The sequence below is a fragment of the Hemiscyllium ocellatum genome, chromosome 19 (genome assembly GCF_020745735.1).
Source record: "Hemiscyllium ocellatum isolate sHemOce1 chromosome 19, sHemOce1.pat.X.cur, whole genome shotgun sequence".
NCBI lineage: Eukaryota > Metazoa > Chordata > Chondrichthyes > Orectolobiformes > Hemiscylliidae > Hemiscyllium > Hemiscyllium ocellatum.
Genome location: NC_083419.1, coordinates 43,675,378 through 43,695,294, shown reverse-complemented (window position 1 = coordinate 43,695,294; position 19,917 = coordinate 43,675,378). Strand labels below are relative to the sequence as shown.

The 19,917-nt window shown below is 42.8% G+C and overlaps 1 protein-coding gene across 1 annotated transcript in view; it reads left to right on the top strand.

Annotated features, from left to right (window-relative positions):
• The window catches only part of zgc:136858 (uncharacterized protein LOC678543 homolog), a 102,880-nt gene extending 87,532 nt beyond the window's left edge, over positions 1 to 15,348 (top strand). Inside the window, exon 19 of the mRNA XM_060840076.1 lies at positions 15,089 to 15,348. Coding sequence (XP_060696059.1) covers positions 15,089 to 15,308 — 220 coding nt within the window. The 3' untranslated portion in view covers positions 15,309 to 15,348. The remainder of the gene's footprint in view (positions 1 to 15,088) is intronic.
• Positions 15,349 to 19,917: the final 4,569 nt, after the last annotated feature.

Here is a 19,917-nt window from a genome sequence, read left to right as displayed (position 1 = left end):
TGTATGTTTAACTTAGAATTTCAAATCGAAATTTGCAGTAAATGGTGTTAAAATGCATAGACCTAAATCTCAAAGTTTCATCACAGTGGCTAAAAAATTACAACTGAGAGCACACGAAACCTTTAAACCATTAGTTTAGTCCTTTTTTTGAAAGGGGGGTCACATTGTTTTACCTGTTCATAGAACTATTTAAGGAAGCTAAAAGATCTATCATATATTTAGTCATACTGCATGGAAACAGACCCTTCGGTTCAATTAGTCTGTGCTGACACTAAACTAGTTCCACCTGCCTGCACTTGGCCCATATCCCTCCAAACATTTCTTATTCATGTACTTATTTAAATGTCTTTTAATATTTGATTACACCTATTATCTCATCCAAGGATTTACTCTGTCTGCCTTTGAATAAGATTCCAAACATACCTACTTACTTTTAGAGGAATATGTGTGAGTGGTAGCTGATTAGAACTACCAGAGAGAATGTTAGATTGATTTCAACATCCCGAGGTCAATGTCCCATTGTTATTGCTATCTAATATTCCTTGCTGAAATGGAATCTCTATGGTCTTCCCCCATAGACTTGATTTAATGCATCCCAGCCATATTCCCACAATCTACTATCGAGAACCATGAGACCATCAAAAACTATGCCTTTAATTACGCTAAGTCTACTTCACCCATCAAGCAACATCTTGATTTTAAAACTATTAGCCTCCTTTTCAAATCTCTACTTGGCTTTATTGCTTCCTGTCTCTGTAACCTCCTCTATTCCGAAAGTCCTCAGATGTTTGAAAAATTAAGTGATGGTACATGGGCTTCACTGGTCAGCATTTATTGCCTGTCCCTAATTGCCCTTGAGAAAGTGGTGATGAGCTGCTTCCTTGAAATGCTGCAGACCTGCAGATTAACTCAGAATGCTGTTGGCAGAGGAACTGCAGGAGTTTAATCCGGCAACGATGAAGGAACAGCGATATATTTCCAAGTCACCATGTTGACTTGGAGGGAAACTTGCAGATGGTGGTGTCCCACGTATCTTCTGCCCTTTCAGATAGTTGTGGCCTTGGGTTTGGAAAGTGCTGTTAAAGGAGCCTGGCTTTGAGTCATACCTGGCACAAAGGAAGATGCTTGTGCTTGTTAGAAGTAAGTCGTTCAGCTCCAGGACACCACTCTGCAGGAATTCCTCAAGATAGCATCCTAGGTACAATCATCTTCAACTGTTGTACTTTTGACTCTGACCTTTTGGTCACCCTCAACTTGCATCCCTTTGCATTCATGACCATGCCTTAATCTGCCTGGAGCCTAAGTTCTGGAATCCCCTCATTAAGCCTCCTCTTTTCTCTTTTCTCTTCTTTTAGGTGCTCCTTGCAACCTGCCTCTTTGATCTAAGCTTTGGCTACCTTCCCTAATATGTGTGGCTTGGCATCAAATTTTGCTTTATAACATTCCTGTGAAGTGCGTTGTGATGTTTTATTATTGTAAAGGTGCAATATAAATGCAAGGTGTTGTTGTCACATCCTGTCCTGTCTTTCTGGCCAAATCGACGGTAAATTCCTGCTGTCTAACCTGATTCATGAAGATTAGCTCCTTCAGCAAGATATTGAATGCTTGCCAGGAGCCTGGTGGATCATATGTCCAAGGACTATGTCAATGACAGGAGATTGGAGTAACAAATATTGATAAGATTGGATACACTTTCGATACTGTTCAGTGAGGAAATGAATTTTTTTAAAATGTTAACTGCTATAAAGATGTTGCTTTGTGTCGGAGACAAGTTAACAAAGTGGATGCAAATGCTGCCTGGCCTCAGGAAACAGACTGCATTCATCCACTGGTGATTATTGGATCCTTTTATGTATTGGTAAGCGCCTAGATACAGAATAGTAAATGAAAAACCCCATCACAATGTCCTTAACTACCAGTGTAATAGCTGATATAATCATTGTACAAACACTGATGTCATATTTTCCTACAATTTCTGCTCGATTAGTGCTCTGTGTACAGTCTTGCAAAGATCACCGTACCCCCAAATATTAGAGCAAGAAATTACAAACTTCTGGGGAGAAATACATTTCTTGGCTTTCATTTTGCAATTTCCATTTTATAATTTTGAAACAACATAGATATAACTGCTTCAGTTATACTCTCAGGCATGTTTTGTTTTGTTTGAAATAAGGGTGTTTTTACGATTAAGTAATACAGAAGGATGCAGTCTTAAATAATTTAAACACTTGTTCAAATCAAAGTTAAAAATTGTATAGTATATGCGTTATCTAGAAGTTGAAAAAACTATGTCAGCGTTTCGGAGAACTCTGAAAGCCACAGATAATAACCACAATGATTTCGTCAATTATTACCAAGCTTCTGTTTCCAACAATGGAGGGTGGAAGGTGCTCCAGAAATCTCTGAAGTTGCTGAAGAATTATTGCTAACTCTGACACCAAGGAGAAAGTCCTGTTCATGCAGTTGTGTGAAGGTGGAATCAAGATGCAAAAGCTTTCAACTCCATACCATACTCAGCCACAGAATGCAAGGATTGGTGTTCTTTATCCCTCATAAATCGCATACAGGTTACATTCACAAAGTAACCACCTGGGCTTCTCTCAGTATTAGTTTCAACAACAGGAGCAGTTAGTGAAGTAGAAATAAGCTACAATTCCTCATTGAGAGGAGAGGATAAGAAGCAGATTTCCTAAGCGGCTTCTTTGGGAATAGTTAAATTAAAAACATTGAGATGGATGTTTGGCTTTGGCCTGGATATTTGTGGCTGGAGATTGGCAATTGTATTTTCGATATGATAGTTTTTGATGCATTATCCAGTGCTGACCATGTTCATGAGGGTGGGGAGAGGGCAGTCCTTTGATCCTGCCCAGTCCCTAATTAACACTAATTAAAGTGCTCATTAAGAACTTGCTGATGTGAAAATGTCAGGATTTACACAGGAGAGCAGAGGATGCACATACAGGAACAGACCAGTTGGAGAGATGGGGGTGCAGGTGGGTGCTGGTCACGCGCACCCCCAGGATTTAGCTGTACCCCATAAAAGTCAAAGACCAAGGTGACTGCCTCCAATGATAGTCAAGTACCTTTGGCCGAGTATATTTAACAAAGGGAGTGAGCAGTAACTACACTGGCAAATGCAGATGGTTGGCACCCTCCTTGTATTGGGAGGGTGCAAGACTAGGAACAAGATTGGCCAGATGGCCTCTCAACTGTCCTTGGCAATGTAAGGCAGTGACCGGCAATTTTGGTTCCAGTGATGAGGATTGACAGGCAGAAAGGGTGCTGAGGCCATGTCCCGACATCGGATCTGCCACAGGTGATGAAGCCATTTGGCGATGGCTGAGAACCAGTACTGCAGGAGACTACAGCTCTCCAGGTAAATTGTTGCTACTATTTGTGCCTTCATTGCCACAGGTCTCACACTTTGCAGCCTTGCTCATCATGCTCTGTGAATATCCATCAAAGTCACTGTGGTCCTGAACTTTGCTGGTGTAACCTTCCAAGGATCAGCTGTTAGCATCTTCAAAACATCTGCACAGCACTGCAGTTTGAAAGTCAGATACCATATTTTCCAGGGCTGCACAATGCATTATATTCAATATGATCTCACAGGGTGTTGCCTTGATCACTCGACCCACTCAGGTATAGTGACTTCTATAGAAGCTTCAGCATAAAGAATGTCCATGAGCACTTTATATGTGTTATCATCCATAATCTGCACTGAAGCACATTAGGCCAGATGTTCAAAGTTTGGTCAAAGTGAGATTAAAGCTTGCTGTACTACACCATTGATATTATAACATGTCAGACCATCAGATATCCATAATCCCTTCTTACTGTCTGGTTTAGAATGTATGTTTGTTGTGCCTTTCCATTTAGTTGAATGAATGAATGAATACACAAATCCTAATTTCTTTAAGTGATGCAAAGATCAGAAAAATTACTAAAGATAAACAAAGGCCATTTGTGAAATTTTTACCATTTTTAAAAAAACTGTATTGGCGTGTTAACATTTAAAGTGGCAAAAACATACATTTTATCTACAGATAAGGCTTTGAGATGGATTGGATCTTACTGCAATAACTGTGAAAGGCAATAGGTGTTACTGATAGTTTTCAGTCTCAAAACCTGCACAGGGTCTGCAAGAAATCAGCTGGATAACAAACGAAAAGAAAATGAAGTTTGAACATTTCAAATAGCCAATTATCTACAATTTGTAGATACACCTTTCAGTAGCAACTTTTTTGTGGGAGAAGGAGGCTTACACATTCTTGAATCATAAAATGATGCAACACAGAAAGAGGCCATTCAGCCCATTGTACTGTGTAGTGATTGCAATGAGGTCAGCAGGTGGAGTTCACAGAAAGGGGCTGTTAATCTGGTCCAGTCAGGGAGTCCTGACTGAAAGATATAAACAGGACTGGCAGAGGTTCTGTTCACTTGGAGAGCTGGCTCTGAGGAAGCCAGAACAATGTCAAGTACTATGCATGTGTAAATAAAAGATGACTTAATGACAGGATGCCGTCCTCTGTGGAGTTATTTAAGTAGCAATGAGCAAAAAAAAAAATGCTGCTGAAGAAATTCACTCAACAATTGTCTTTCAGTTGGGATAAGCAGTTCTGGCATCATGCTGTTATTTGTTAAGCTTGACTTATCCAATCCTGCTGTCAAAGACTGGGCCCAGTATGTAGAAAGAATGCGTTACTTTTTCCAGGCAATGAATGGGGCAGAAGAAAAGCAACGAGTAACTCTCCTGACACCTTGTAGACCCGCAGCTTTTTTGGTTATTAGGAGCCTAACATTTCCTAAGGCACCAGATAGTAAAACATTTCAAGAGTTGACGGATTTAGTTAAGGAAGATACAACCCCAAGCTTCCTCTAATTCTGAGATGCTATTGGTTTTACTCAGCAGTTCAAAACCCTGGATAATCTGTCGGGATTTTTGACAAGGTTAAGATAGCTGCCAGAGGCATGTGTTTTTAGTTTAACCCTTAATGAGATGCTGAGAAACCAATTGGTATTTGGGATTAAAGCACAGATGGACTTCAAGCAGGCACTGCAACTGGCTTTGTCATTGGAAAATGCAGCAAGTGGAGCATGTGAATTTCAGGATATACTGTTGGAAGTGAACACCCTTGCAAGGCTAACTGAGCTTAGAGGGCACCATTTGAGTGAAGGCAATTGTATAGCCTCACTCAGGACCTAGGGACTCTAGGTCAGCCCACAGCAAAACACCAAAACAAATCCAAAACCTCAGCCAAACAGGTCAACATTTTCTTCAGGAACTCGGCCAGCAAGCAATGCTGGTATGCAAACTCGAGACAGCAAAAGGCCTGAATTGAGCAGTAGGCTGATATCCAGTAGGATGCACCTACATCTGGCTTGGAACAGTGAAATTGCTTAGGAACATCCACATCAGAACCAAACAAAATAATCTGGTTAAATGGCCACCTGATTCTAATGAATGGTGATACTGGTACAGCTGTATCAGTGATTTCAGAACCAGTCTGGACTCCGACCTTAAATTTTCATAGGTTCTCAGTCTAGCCGAGGTCTTATGCCAGGCAACCTTTACAGATTAAGGTGACAACTTTGGTTCTAGTCTCTTATGAGAAGCAGCTGGTTCACTTGCCAATTGTAATGAAACGTTTGGGCTCAAGCCTGATGGTGTGAAATTGGTTCAAAAAGATTCGCCTTGATTGGCTCAATATTTTTGATAAGAAATTGACTGCCTGAGGGGAGTCATAATTAAATACTGGGCATTTTTTAGCAAGGTCACGGGACTATCAAAGGAGCCAAGGCCACTGTGCATGTTGCCCAGGAAGCAATCCCACGATTCTGCAAGGCCCGCTCGGTGCCATTTGCCTGACGGGCAAAAGTAGAGGCAGAAATCCAAAGGCTGGAAAGCAAAGGAATCATCAAACCGGTCTAGTTTGTGGAATGGGCAGCATCCGTCATACCAATTGTGAAACTCAATGGGTTGGTACACATTTGTGTGGATTTTAAATAAACTAAACCATTCCTTACAGCTGCATAAATATGCAATCCTTCACATAGAGAACTTGTACACATAACTGGCAGGAGGGACAGTCTATCATGAAGATGGACATGAGCCATGTGTACTTGCATTTGCGGTTAGATGAGGATTCCCAGATGTATGCTACAATTAATTCCCATAAGGCTTTGTACCAATATATGAGACTGTCATTTGGAGTACCATCAGTCTGTGCCATTTTTCAGCGGATGATGCAGAACATTTTATAAGGTCTACCCCAGATCACCAGTTACCTAGATGACATAGTAATAACAAGGAAGACCAGTAAGAGGCACTTAGAGAACTTGGACATAGACCTTTTCCCTAGAGGGTGAGTGGGGTGGGGGCATGCACCTTAGAAGGGAAAAATACCTCTTCCAAGTATTCCTTGGATTGGTGAATTATTATGGACCTGGCACCCTTATCTCGCCTATAGAAAAAGGGTCAGCTTTGGAAATAGTATTGTAGCCAAACCATAGCCTTTAGGAAAGTGAAGAAGCAGCTATCATCATCTAAGGTGTTGGAAACCATCCTGGCAAAACACTATGATCCCAAGCGAGATCCCATGCTGACATACAATGCTGCCGCATATGGTATTGGGGTAGTGTTGGCTCACGGATTGCCCCATGGAGAGGGATACCCAATATGGTATACCTCCCGGACATTGGCTGATGCAGAGCGTAATGCTCAGAGAGAGAAGGAAGGTTGGCGGCCATCTTTGGTGTGCGAATGTTCATCAATACCTTTACAGACATAGACTTGTAATAATAAAGACCACAACACCCTGCAAGGGCTACTCAAAAGGCCATGCCACCCACAGCTTCAGATGGCATTCAGCAATGGGCTATCATTCTGGTGCGTACAATTACCAGTTGGAACACTGTCCAGAAAAGAAGTAGCAAATTTGGATACCTTGACCCACCTCCCATCAGCAGATATCCCAGCGATGGTGCTGCCACTTGAAGCATCCATTTGGTTTTGAACTTTCTGCCCACCCTTCCAGCCGCGTCTGACAATATCAGACCGTGGACACAAAAAGTCCGGTCCTGACAAAACTGAAACAGCTGCTGGTGATGGGGAAACAACAGGGACAGCACTATCAGGATTGAAATCTTGCTGGACCTGTTGAGACCAGATCACCATACAGGATCTCATGTTATTATGGGGAGCAAGAGTGATTGTCCAGAGTAAAGGTTGCCACCAGATACTGGCTAAAAACTACCAGTGTCATTCAGGGGTTTCCAAAGTAAAGATATTGGCGGGAAGTTATACCCGGTGGCCAGGATTGGATGCAGACATAGCCTGCTGGTGGGGCAGTGCCTGCTGTGCCAACAAGGACAAAACTTAATGCCGGCAGCTCCCCCACAATCGTGGGAATGGCTGGTTAAACCCTGGATTTGGTTACACATGGATATTCGAACCTTTCATGGGCTCAACGTTATTAGTCATTTTGGATGCTCACTCAATGTGGTTAAATGTGCACAGAGTTCACTCATCAAACACAGGGATGGTGATAAAAAAGCTTTGAGCATCTTTTGCAATACATGGGCAACCAGTAGTGTTGGTCACAGACAACGGGCCATCATTTACCAGCAGGGAATTTGAGTATTTCCTAAAATTGAGTAGCTTTTGGCATATAAGGACAGCTCCATACCATTCATTGTCCCATGGTCTGGCAGAAAGAGCAGTCCCAACTTCAAAGGCAAGCTGAAAGAAACAGCCTACAGTTTCACTAGATTCCAACCTGTCCCAGTTCCTGTTTGATTATCGGACTAGCCCTCATGCTATTGCAGGGATTGCTCCAGAAGAGCTGCTAATGAGGAGAAGACTCCGGACCAGGTTAAATCTGACCACCTTGGACCTGGGAGGGTGGGTGAAATGGCAACAAGAATGCCAGTGTCAGACACAAGACTCCTGTAAGGGACAGAGACAGATTTCTTCAGGGGATGAAGGTTGGTGCTGAAATCACAGAGATGGCCCTGCATGGGTCAGACACATGGTTGACATGAGGTCAGGTCCTGTGACGTACAACGTTTGGGTCGGTGAGGTGGTCCTGAACAAATACGTGGACCACATGAAAGCTGCAAACTCATAAAAAGGGCAGGAGCAAAACATACCTGGCCCCTCAGAACAGTCGGAAAGGCATCTGAACCCCTGGCTTCACCCTCTCCATCTAAAGTCAAAGAGACCTCGAAGTCTGAGATGGACATAACAATTGTTACAGCTTCAACAGATTCACTTCCTGAAAAAGAGGATGAACTTCTTCCAAGATGCTCTGGGCACAGGAGGTGGTCTGTGGTCAGGTAAACTACCCATATCCGAGACTGAGTCAGAGGAACTGGACCAGTGTGAAAATGTCCCAGGAATGGGGTGGCACCGTGACTCAGTGGTTAGTACTGCTGCTTCACAACGCCAGGGACCCAGGTTCGATTCCAGCCTTAGGTGACTGTCTGTGTGAAGTTTACACATTCTCCCCGTGCCTACATGGGTTTCCTCCAGGTGCTCCGGTTTCCTCCCACAGTCCAAAGATGTGCAGCTCAGATGAATTGGCCATGCTAAATTGCACTATAGTGTTGGATGCAATAGTCAGAGGGAAATGGGTCTGAGTGGATTACTCTTCAGAGGGTCGGTGTGGACTTATTGGGCCGAAGGGCCTGTTTCCACACTGTAGGGAATCTAATAAGTCTAATAAAAATGGCTACAAGAAAAAGAATAGGCCTACATCCCCAGAATTGTTGGGAGGAGTGGGGAATGTAGTGATAGCACTGAGGTCAGTCAGGTGAACCTCGCACAAGGGGAGGCAATGGCCTAGTGATATTATCGCTCAGTTGTTAATCCAGAGACCTAGGTAATGTTCTGGGGACCCAAGTTCGAATTCCTGTCACAGCAGATGGTGTAATTTTAACTCAGTAAAATCTGGAAGTAAGAATCTAATCATAACTGTGAACCCATTGTCAATTGTCAGAAAAGCCCATCTGGTTCACTAAGGTCCTTTAGGGAAGGAAACTGTCATCATTACCTGGCCTACATGTGACTCCAGACCCACAACAATGTGGTTGACTCTTAACTGCCCTCTGGGCAATTAGGAATGGGCAACAAATGCTGCCTAGCCAGTGATGCCCTCATCCCATGAATGAATAAAAAAAAATTTGAGTTCCCTGACTGGGGTTGTTGACCCGGTCTGATCAGGGAGCCCTGGCTGACAGATATGAGCAGGAGTGTCAGAGGTTCTGTTCCCTCCGAGGAAGCGAGATCAGTATCAAGTAATATGCAGTATTATAAGTAGTATAAATAAAGTGATTTGGTGACAGGATAGTGCCCTCTGTGAAGTTGTCTCACCTTTGCTGGTTCTTTGAAAACATTATCAGTTTGTTTCACTCCTGTGCCATTATCAATGATCCTTACAAATGTTTGCACTTTAAATATCCAAGATACCCTATTAAATCCCTGACGCAATTACAGTACTATCCAGTTCTTCAAAAGTGTCACAGAGTGTATATGTTTTGATGATCACCTGTCAATTTGGATGTGTGGGGTTAAGTAAAAGTGAATTTGTGAAAATAACTGGATTTCTCCAGTTCATAATTGATACAGTATAGGCCAAAATGTTTCTTCTCATACTTTTCTGGACTCTTGGATATCGATGTTAATCACCATATTTCTGTACATGGACATCTTGTCTAAATCTTGGGTGAAATAATATTCTGTCTAGCAAACAAGATATATGATTTGACTCAGATTTGGAATCAGGGTGAGAGTTTGTTGTGGTACTAACCCCCCACCAGGTTTCCTCTTCTGCAGCTTGGAATGACTACTATTGCCTTCAGGCCAACCAAGTTAGAAAACTATATCACATTCTTTGTGTCCCTTTGGTAGCTGCATGAACATTTTGTGATGGAACTAGTCAGCTCTATCTGTTGCTTCGATCCAGTGATCCACAAGTCTGTATCAGTAAATTGTGCCGACAGCTGACTGAGCTGCAAGCTCTAGCATTCCATCCCAAACCTCTCCCTCACCACATTATTTTGCTTTTTTTAAGACACTCTGTAAAAATGACTTTTTTCATCCAGCATTTGGTCACCTGTCTTAATACCCCCTTCTTTGATTTGATGTCAGTTTTTATCTGTTTATGTTCCTGTGAGGCATCTCTGCATGTTTCCCCAGGATAAATAAATATCACCCGATCAGCATTTTCACTTCTGCCAATGTTTTCAATGTGGTTTCCCCGTTTCTTACAGTTAGGAGTAGAATACCTAGAATTCACAGCAGCTGCAGTGTTTGTTCAGTTCACTTAGCAGTAAACAAAAAGGTTAAATTTGAGCAGAGAACTCTAAAATGGACTGCAGGCTAAACCAAGTGTCAGCATCTGGGCTATCTCTGAATGTCAGCCAGTTTTATAACTGAGCTAATGAAAGTGGGAATGATTTACATCAGAAAAACATGGCTCCATTCAATGTTTTCATTCTCCCCTGGAATTAAAAACAAGTAGGTCACAATCTATCGGAGTCTTAAATGCACAGAGTTTGGAAATTGTGACTTGACTTGGCGTGACTTAGGCAATTACAATTAGATAAGCTTACTTTCTGGCCTCAGGTTTCAGCTCAGCCCAATAACACAATGCTCTGACTGCCCTTTTTGTGTCTGAGTCTATCACACTGCTGCCTCCTGAGTCACAGGACTCCCTGGTTCAACTCACACTAAGTCCTCAGCAGATAAATCAAGAATGATACTCGAAGTCCAGCCTTTCAGATGTGAATTCAAACAGAGAATCCATCTGCCTGTTCAAGTGGATGTAAACGTTCTACTTGAAAAAGGAACAGGGGAATTCTGCCCAGTGTCCTGGTTAATATTTTATCCCACATTAACTGCTTATTATCTATTCATTAATACATTGCTGCTTGTAGGAACTTACTGAGTATTTTGGCTACTGTATCTTCCACACTATAACAGTGACTACATCCCAAAAGTACTTAATTAGCTCTAAAGTTGTCTGACTGTGGTGTAAAAGAGCTACTTAACTGCTTGTCGTTATTCTGTGGTCATAGGTTCAAGGTCCTCCCACCACCTATCAGCAGCTTCGTGGGTCCTGGGAAATGGCCAACCGAGATCGACCAAAGATTCTCATGTGCAGCCACAACACATGCTCCAACATTAATAACAATAGCAAATGGTGTTTGATTTATCATTTTTATCTGACTGGTTCAAAATGGAAAGTATGGATTACCATAATTACTGTTGGGGGTTAAAAAAAATGGAGTATTGGAGAGAAAAATGATAGAAAGACTTATACTCTCCAGAGTTGCATGGCCCAAAGGGATAAGGAAAGAAATACAGTGGGGAATAAACAGAAGGTACTTTACCTTCAGAAGTACATATTTCCACCATGTGATATTAATCCTATGGCACCAGCTGAAATTGTTCCTATTACTATGAAATGCCCCGCAGCTAGGATTTTCCATTGTCGTAGCCATTTTAAGAACAAAGTACTTGTCCTTTTAGTTTGATATCAAAGAGAAAATGAGTCACAGATTTAATAGAAATCACATTTAACTGAAAACTGGAACCAGTATCAACAATTATTTGTGTCTCCACCCTATTAGGTTATGCATCAAATCTAGTTGTGATAGAAGTTGTGTGTTCAGATATGTTGATACATTTTTCTCTTATTTGGAAATTAAGGCACCTATTAGTTCTCAGTGGATATGAATTTCCAATAAACAAATTGTGCCAATGCCACGATAGTGTTTTTTTGAATTTTCTCTTTCCAATTTCACACTCAATCCCACGCTTGCCCTTGACTGCACCCTAAAAAAAACAATTTGTCTCCCATTTAGAGACTGTGCAGCGAAGCCGCAGTGCTATTAGAGAGAAAAGTTTGAGATTTGAACTTTGCTATGATGAAGGATTAACTCTATATTTCAAGTAAGGACGTTGTGCAATTTTGAGAGGAACTTGCAAGTGGTGCTGTTCTTATGCATTGACTGCTGGATTGGATTGCAGGTTTAGATAGTGCTGTTGGAGAAACCATAGTGAGTTATGACAGTACATCTTGTATATGGTACACACTGCTACTTCAATGCATGATGATGGGGGCTGATCAAGCAGACTGCTTTATCCTGGATGTCATTGAGATTGTTGAGATGCAGGCAAAAGGAAAATATTTTATCACAATCCCAATCTATACCTAGTAAATGGTGGTCAAACTTCAGGAAGTCAGAAGATGGGTCATGTAGCTGGTTCAGTTAAGTTTCTGGATTAATGGTTACCCCAAGAATGTTGGGGAATTTAGTGATGGTAATGTTGTAGTTTTTCATTGCTGCCTTTAGGTCAGCCTATCTTCAAATATCAAAACAAAGTGCTGGAGAAACTCAGCAGGTCTGGCAGTATCAATGGAGAGAAAATGAAAAGCTTCCAAGTACAATATGACTCTTCAGGATTTATGTTAGTCTTGAAACATTGGGCTGAATCTTCTGATTTGTTTCAGCTAAGTGTCAGTCTCGTCAGGTTATTTTTGGAGGGTTTATCACTGCAATGCCTAAAGAAATTTCTCACTGTACCTTACCAAACTCTCATCATTAATGATCTGCCTTGCCTCTTTGGCACCCCTGTCACCAGATTCTGGGCCTATCCTGCCAAGTGCCATTCCCAGGAAAAAATAGTGACTGCTGGGATATCCCTCAGTTGACTGGGATCGTGGACATCTGTGCCATCTTTAAAAGGCCAATGTGTACATCTAGCCATACACTTCCTGCGTGGACCTGGCCTATACACTTCCTGACATTTGCCCCAGACATGGCAGTGATAGGAAACTTGGCACCACACATTGCAGACTTAGACTTCGAGGTCCTACTGGATGAGGTGGTGCAGATATCGGGCGTCCTCTTTCGTCTGGGATCTGCAACATCTTCCCTCACTCGTTCTAACCCACTCCTCAGCACCAAATCTGCATGCCCTCAACACTGCCAACTCAGTCACTCAGATCACCCCAGCTCCACCTCTACCCTCTGAAAACCTGCCTCTCATTTCAGGACTGAAACAGAGCAGAAAGTGTCAAGATTGGCGGTGTGCTGCCTCATTCAGCTGCTCATGTCTCGCGGGGTCTGACTCTGACTGCCTGAGTAGCTTATCTTCTGTGTCCAAGCCTCTGGACTGGTATCGGGCTGCCCTTGACTTCCTGCTGCAGGATCCCCTGAGTAAAGGCTGGCTCCCTGTTAAGAGAACAGGTGGGGTCCCAGAACACGCAGTATCTTTGCTGCAGCGTTACAATAATAGTTGTCATTAGGCCATGAGATACAGCACTAAAATGCTGAAGTGTCCTATAAGTGGATCAAGGATGTGGCATGAGGGTGTTTGGAGGCTGGCACATGTCGGGTGCCAGTGACCGTCATTGCTGGATGTGTGTGGACGATGCTCTGAGCTACCTGGTGCCCAATATGGAGGTCCTTTGGAACAGGCAGTGGGTGAACTGAAGTTGCCAGATACCCGCTCTGACTTACACATTGAGAATTCCTGGTGTCTGGTTTGTTCACAGCAGCTGGTAGGAAAGGAAGCTATATATTAATGAAGCAAGAACAAGTAATAATCCCCATTAGTAAACAACTCGCTGCTGTGTCACAAAAATCTTTCTTCCACACGTGGAGCTTAGTTAAAGGTAGCAGTGAGTTGCTCCTGATATCAAGATTGAGATCAGCTTCACCAGTTCCACCACATTTCTTGCCATTTCCCACATTATCCAGGTCTCGATACATTTTCACACATTAATTCTGATTGTCTGTATAAAGATTCGACCAGACCAACTGTTTCACCAGTACATTGTGTTTACTTTTCCCAGATCTCCAGCATCTGCAGTATTCTTTTTTGAATCATTAAAAAAAAAGCAATGGCTGGATAGGAGAAGAGGAATCGGAGTTTGCTTCTCTCTCCTATTAGCTTTCCTTACACCAAACAGCTAGCTCTTAATGTACAAGTGACCCTTGTAAAGAGTTAATGCAAAGCAATAAACATGAGGGAAGTGTGACTCATCAGATTGTTGTTCTGTTCGTCTTGAGACTCCTCTCTCCCTCCCAAATCAAGATACTACCCTCCTAATCTGTCAGAAGAAAACTGAATCTTAGGATATTAGCAGTAATGAGCACATTCATGATGTAAGTTTGCTTGCTAAGCTGGAAGGTTCATTTTCAGACGTTTCATCACCATATTCGGTAAGGTCATCAGTGAGCCTCTGGTGAAGCACTGGTGTTAGTGACCTGCTTTCTATTTATGTGTTTAGGTTTCCTTGGGTTGGTGATGTCATTTCCTGTTCTTTTTTCTCAAAGGTTGATAAATGGAGTCCAAGTCAATGTGTTTATTGATAGCGTTCTGGTTAGAATGCCATGCTTCTAGGATTTTTCATACGTGTCTCTGTTTGTCTTGTCCTAGGATCGATGTCCCAGTCAAACTGGTGTCCTTCCTCATCTGTATGCAAGGATGTTAGTGAGAGAGGGTCATGTTGTTTTGTGGCTTGTTGATATTCATGTATCCTGGTGGCTAGTCTTCTGCCTGTTTGTCCAATGTAGTGTTTGTTACGATTCTTGTAAAGTATTTGTAAGTGACATACAGACACCAAACAAAACTAATGTCCTTGTTTATACCTTTTCTGTGGTTTCACCCTCACCCACGTTTTGTCAATTCCTTAGTGCTTCTGACCATTTTGGCTCTGTTCAGTATTGTACATATCTCTTCATCTGTCACATGCTTCGTCTGTCCTAGATTAGCCTTTGTCTTTCATTTTAGAGTCACCTAGGTTTCCCTGTTAACAGTTGGCCTGCTGTATTATTTAATTTCTAAAACACAAACACTAAAGGAGTTAATATTTGAAAAACTTTCATTGTCTGTTTCACAAAATGATGGTCATTTACCAGATGAGTAAAGTGCTCCAACTGCCAATAACCCACAAAGTGCAATGTCACAGTCCATTGGCAAACCTACAACCAAGCTGCTCAGATTGTTTCAGAAGGTTTTCGGGAATATTCTGGAACTTTATTATGAATCACATCATTTTTTTTCTCTTTACAGCCTTGCTGCTGGAATTATAGCAGGCATTCTGACACAACAGGAGACTCACACTTGCATCCAGATGGGCTTACTGGCTGCCAGCTACTCACTCAAGTCTCAAGAAGCCATCTCCATACAAATCAGCACAGACAGTGTGAATCCACAGCAGGTCATTGACAGAGTATGGCAGCAACCAACATACCATTATGAGAACAAAGCATCCACCAACAGTGAACAATAACTTCGCAGAGACCTGACCTGATTCTTTTGGGATTGATTAAAAATAGCAGGATTTTAAATTTGTTCAGAAAAATTATGTAATATTGAGGAAACGGTTGACAATTGAACAGAAATTAGGATCAAAGCTTTGCAAAGTTAGTTCAAAGGATCCTCCAATAAATTATTATTCTAAATACACTATCAAACTGTCTAGAATTTAACAGTAATTGAGCATGAATTACTACCGATGTTAACATCAGGAATGGAGGGATGTCCAGGAGGGAGCCCTGTTCTACTGCTCTCAGTAATTGAGGCCAAAGGCCAATATTCAAGCTCGGCAGCATGGAGCAATTATTTGTCTAATTTAAAAATGTATTTGATTTTTGTCCTCTTTAAACTAATAGATTGAAAATCAAATTGGAGTTGTCATCTTACACCAATCTCAACTCATAACTCAGATGGACAAACACAGTGCTGACACAAAGAGCAATGTCAGGAAGAGTACCCTTTCCCAATATTGAAACCCGTAACATTGATGAACACAAATGTATTTCAGGACACAGTGTAACTGCTTTACCTGACCTCACTTGAATTTGTTTAGTGATTAAGGAAGAGCATTACTATGATTAACAGAAGGAAAAGGTTATAGCCCACCAGTGAGATATAGTTAATAATATTATTTACGAGCCCTGGCAAATAACCCAATAATTCAGTACTTCTTTGACATTGCTCTACATTGGATAGCACCATTTTCATGGAATGTCATATTCTATAGCATCGTGTTGATTCTGTATTTGTACATTTTGATTGTAATTACAGTTTTTGACTTTGTCACTTCAGAGATCCCATTATTTGACCCTGTCCATTTTTGACTGATGCAAATTATCATCCAGACTCCAACACCTAAATGTATACAATCTTAATTTGTTCTTTAAAAACAAAGCAAAATCTTTGCCTTCCTTAAAATTTTGTGGATCAATAATATTGTTATTACTTCCAATATTTTAGATATAAATGAAACATTTCTATATCACATGCTCAACCAATTACAATCCCTTCTGACTCTGAAACTCTGCTGAACCCCTGATTTTAACTCAAGTCATGAGTTCACCCTGGGCAACGAAGTGTCACACTCACTTAGCCTGTCAATGCAGGGTCACAGAGTTTATAGCTTTAGCACAGTTGATCACAAAATCCTTCTATAGCTCCACTCCACTCTCATCCAGCTGGGTGGTACTGCACTTGCCCTGTTTTAATCCTAGGCAGGAGAGTACAGCAGTTACTGGAGATTAGAGTGGTGCTGGAAAATCACAGCAGGTCAGGCAGCATCCAAGGAGCAGGAAAAATCGATGTTTCAGGCAAAAGCCCTTCATCAGGAATGAAGCTGGAAGCCTCAGGGATGGATAGATAAGTGGGAGCGGGGTGGGGCTGGGGAGAAGAGGCTGAGAGTGCAGTAGGTGGATGGAGGTGGGGGTGAAGGTGATAGGTCAGAGATGAGGGTGGAGTGGAGAGATGGGAAGGAAGATTGACAGGTGGGACAGGTCATGAGGACGGTGCTGAGATAAGGTGGGGGGAGGGGAAATGTGGAAACTGGTGAAATCCACATTGATGCCATGGGGTTGAACAGTCCCAAGACAGAAGATGAGGCATTCGTCCTCCAGGCGTAGGGTGGTAAGGGAATGGCGATGGAAGAGGCCCAGGAACTGCATGTCTTTGGCAGAATGGGAGGGGGAGTTAAAATGTTGAGCCATGGGTTGGGGTTCATTAGTGTAGGTATCCCAGAGATGTTCTCTGAAGCGCTCTGTGAGAAGGCATCTGGTCTCCCCAGTGTAGAGGAGATGGCATCGGGAGCAACGGATACGATAAATTACATTGGTGAAACTTTGATCGATGTGGATGGCTCCTTTGGACGGAGGTGAGGGAGGAGGTGTGGGCGCAGGTTTTGCAGTTCCTGTGGTGGCAGGGGAGGTGGGTTGTTGGAGGGTGTGGACTTGATCAGGTTATCGCGGAGGGAACGGTCTTTGCGGAAAGCGGGTAGGGGTGGGGAGGGAAATATATCCCTGATGGTCGGGTCCATTTGGAGGTGATGGAAATGTCAGCAGATTCTGCAATGTATATACGGAGGTTGATGGATGGAAGCTGAGGACATGAGGCATTCTGTCCTTGTTAAGTTGAAGGGGTGGGGTTCGAAGGCAGAGATGCAGGACATGGATGAGATGTGTTGGAGGGGAAATTGCAGTCTTTAGAGAAGGAGGCCATCTGGTATGTTCTGTGGTGAAACTGATACTCCTGCAATCAGATGCGACGGAGGAATTGGGAATAATGGATAGCATTTTTGCAGGAGATAGGGTGGGAGGAGGTGTAATCCAGGTAGCTGTGGGAGTCGGTGGGTGAGTGAATAATGTCAGTGTTAAGTCGGTCATCTGTGGAGATTGAGAAGTCCAGGAAGGATGGAGGGATAGAGGGATTGGATGTCCATGGTGAAGGTGAGGCTTTGGGGGCCGGGGAAACGGAAGTCTTTGGGAAAGTGGGGAGGGCATGGGCGATGTCCCGTACGTATATGAGGAGTTCCTGGACCGGGGGGGATAGGACAGTAGGTGGAGATGAATTCAGTGGGGCAGGAGCAGGCTGAGATGATGGGTTGGTCAGGGTAGTCAAGCTTGTGGATCTTGCGTAGGAGGTAATATCGGGAGGAGTGGGGTTCCCAAACTATGAGGTTGGAAGCTGTGGGTGGGAAATCCCCTGAGGTGAGATGATGGGAGATGAGGTCATGGTCGAAGGGTCAGTAGGAGAGGTATCTTCGGGTTGGCACCTAGCTTCAGCGGTATAGAGATCAATGTGCCAAACTACCACTGTACCCCTTTGTCCACTGGTTTGATGGTGAGGTTGGGGTTGGAGCAGAGGGAGTCGAGGGCTGCGCATTGTGAGGGTGAAAGGTTGGAGTGGGGGAGGGGGGTGGACAGGTTGAGGCGGTCAATGTCTTGGTGGCAGTTGGAAATAAAGAGGTCAAGGGCGGGTAATAGACCAGCATAGGATGTTTTAATCCTATCCAATGTAGCTACAAAATTGCCTATGTCATGACTTAACTGAGAAGCTTGCATTGACATTCGTAACCTACTGTTCCACAAGCCATCATGAAATGTATAAAATCCCAATGAGACTACTAAAATGATCATTTTTGTTGGACTGATTGCTACTAAGAACAGTTCACACCAGGTATTGTCAGTAACAGTTAAAATAACTGATTGTAACACTTAATTTTGACAAGCGGAGAGAAAAGAAAGGATTTCTAATCTATAACTAAATAACTTAAACTATATTCCTTCAAACCCCCAAATGCGTAATCACGATTAAGAGACAAAAGATAAAAGGCTTGACACATATGATAGTTGGGAAAAGAATACAGACAGACTAAACAGAATTCTGAAGATCAAAAGTCCTGCGTACAAAATTAAAAATTATTTTCTCACAGTCCTTTTGAACTGAACAAAGATGGCATGCTGTTATCTGTAGAGTAATGATCATTTTTTGAATTTGTGGTTGATCTGAAGGTAGCAAAGACACCGAGTGGATGAAAGGTATGACACTTAATTGTCCATTACCAAAACTGACTAAGCTGGCTTGGTCCTGAAGGAGTCAGACTTGACCTTGTCTTCACCAAATTAGAAAGCTAGGCCACAGACTCCTAAAGCAGCAGCCTAGCATTGTGTTTGTGAGAATGACTATGTCCCATACACTGGTATCACCATTCCTGGATACGTCCTGTCCCACCAATGGGATAGACCCAATAGAAGTGGCAGCATAATGGTATACATTCGAGAGAAAATTATTGTGGAAATCCTCAATATCAACTCTGACCCCCATGAAGAGTCATAGCATGAGGTCAAACATGGGCCAGGAGACCACCTGGTGTTTATCACCCGTCACCACAGGACCCTACTCCCAACTGATCAACCAGTTCTCCTCCTCATTGGGAGGATGCACTGAGTAGTAAGAGCACAGGATAGTCTCTGGGTGGAGTCTTCAATATCCATCACCAAAAATGGCTTGGTCTCACCACTACTAAGCTGACCAAATCCTAAAGGATGTAGCTCCGTCCCTGACAGCAGTGGTAGGAGTGACCACCACCCAGTCCTTGTAGAGATGGAGTCTTGTCTTCACATTGAAGAAAGCCTCCATTGTGCAATGTGGCATTACCACTTTGCTGTTTGGGATAGACTTTGAACAGATCTAGCAAAGTAAGACTGGGCTTTCATCAGATGCTGTGGGCCATCAGCTGCAGAATTCTATTCAACTACAATCTATAACCTCATGGCCTGAAATTTGACCACGACATTAAATCGGGAGATAACCCTTGTTCAGTGAAGAACGGGCAGGCGGCTGCCAGGGGCAGCACCAGGCCAACCTAAAAATGCCCGTCTCAACCTGAAGCTGTTTGAAGCCACAGGACTGCTTCGGTACCAAGCAACATACATCAAACCGAAATGATCCCACGACCAACAGCTCCAATCTAAGCTCTGCAGTCCTGCATATCTAACCATGAATGATGGTGAACAATTAAACAACTCACTGGAGAAGGATGGTCCACAAAATGTCCCCATTTTGAATGATGGGGGAGCCCATTACATTAG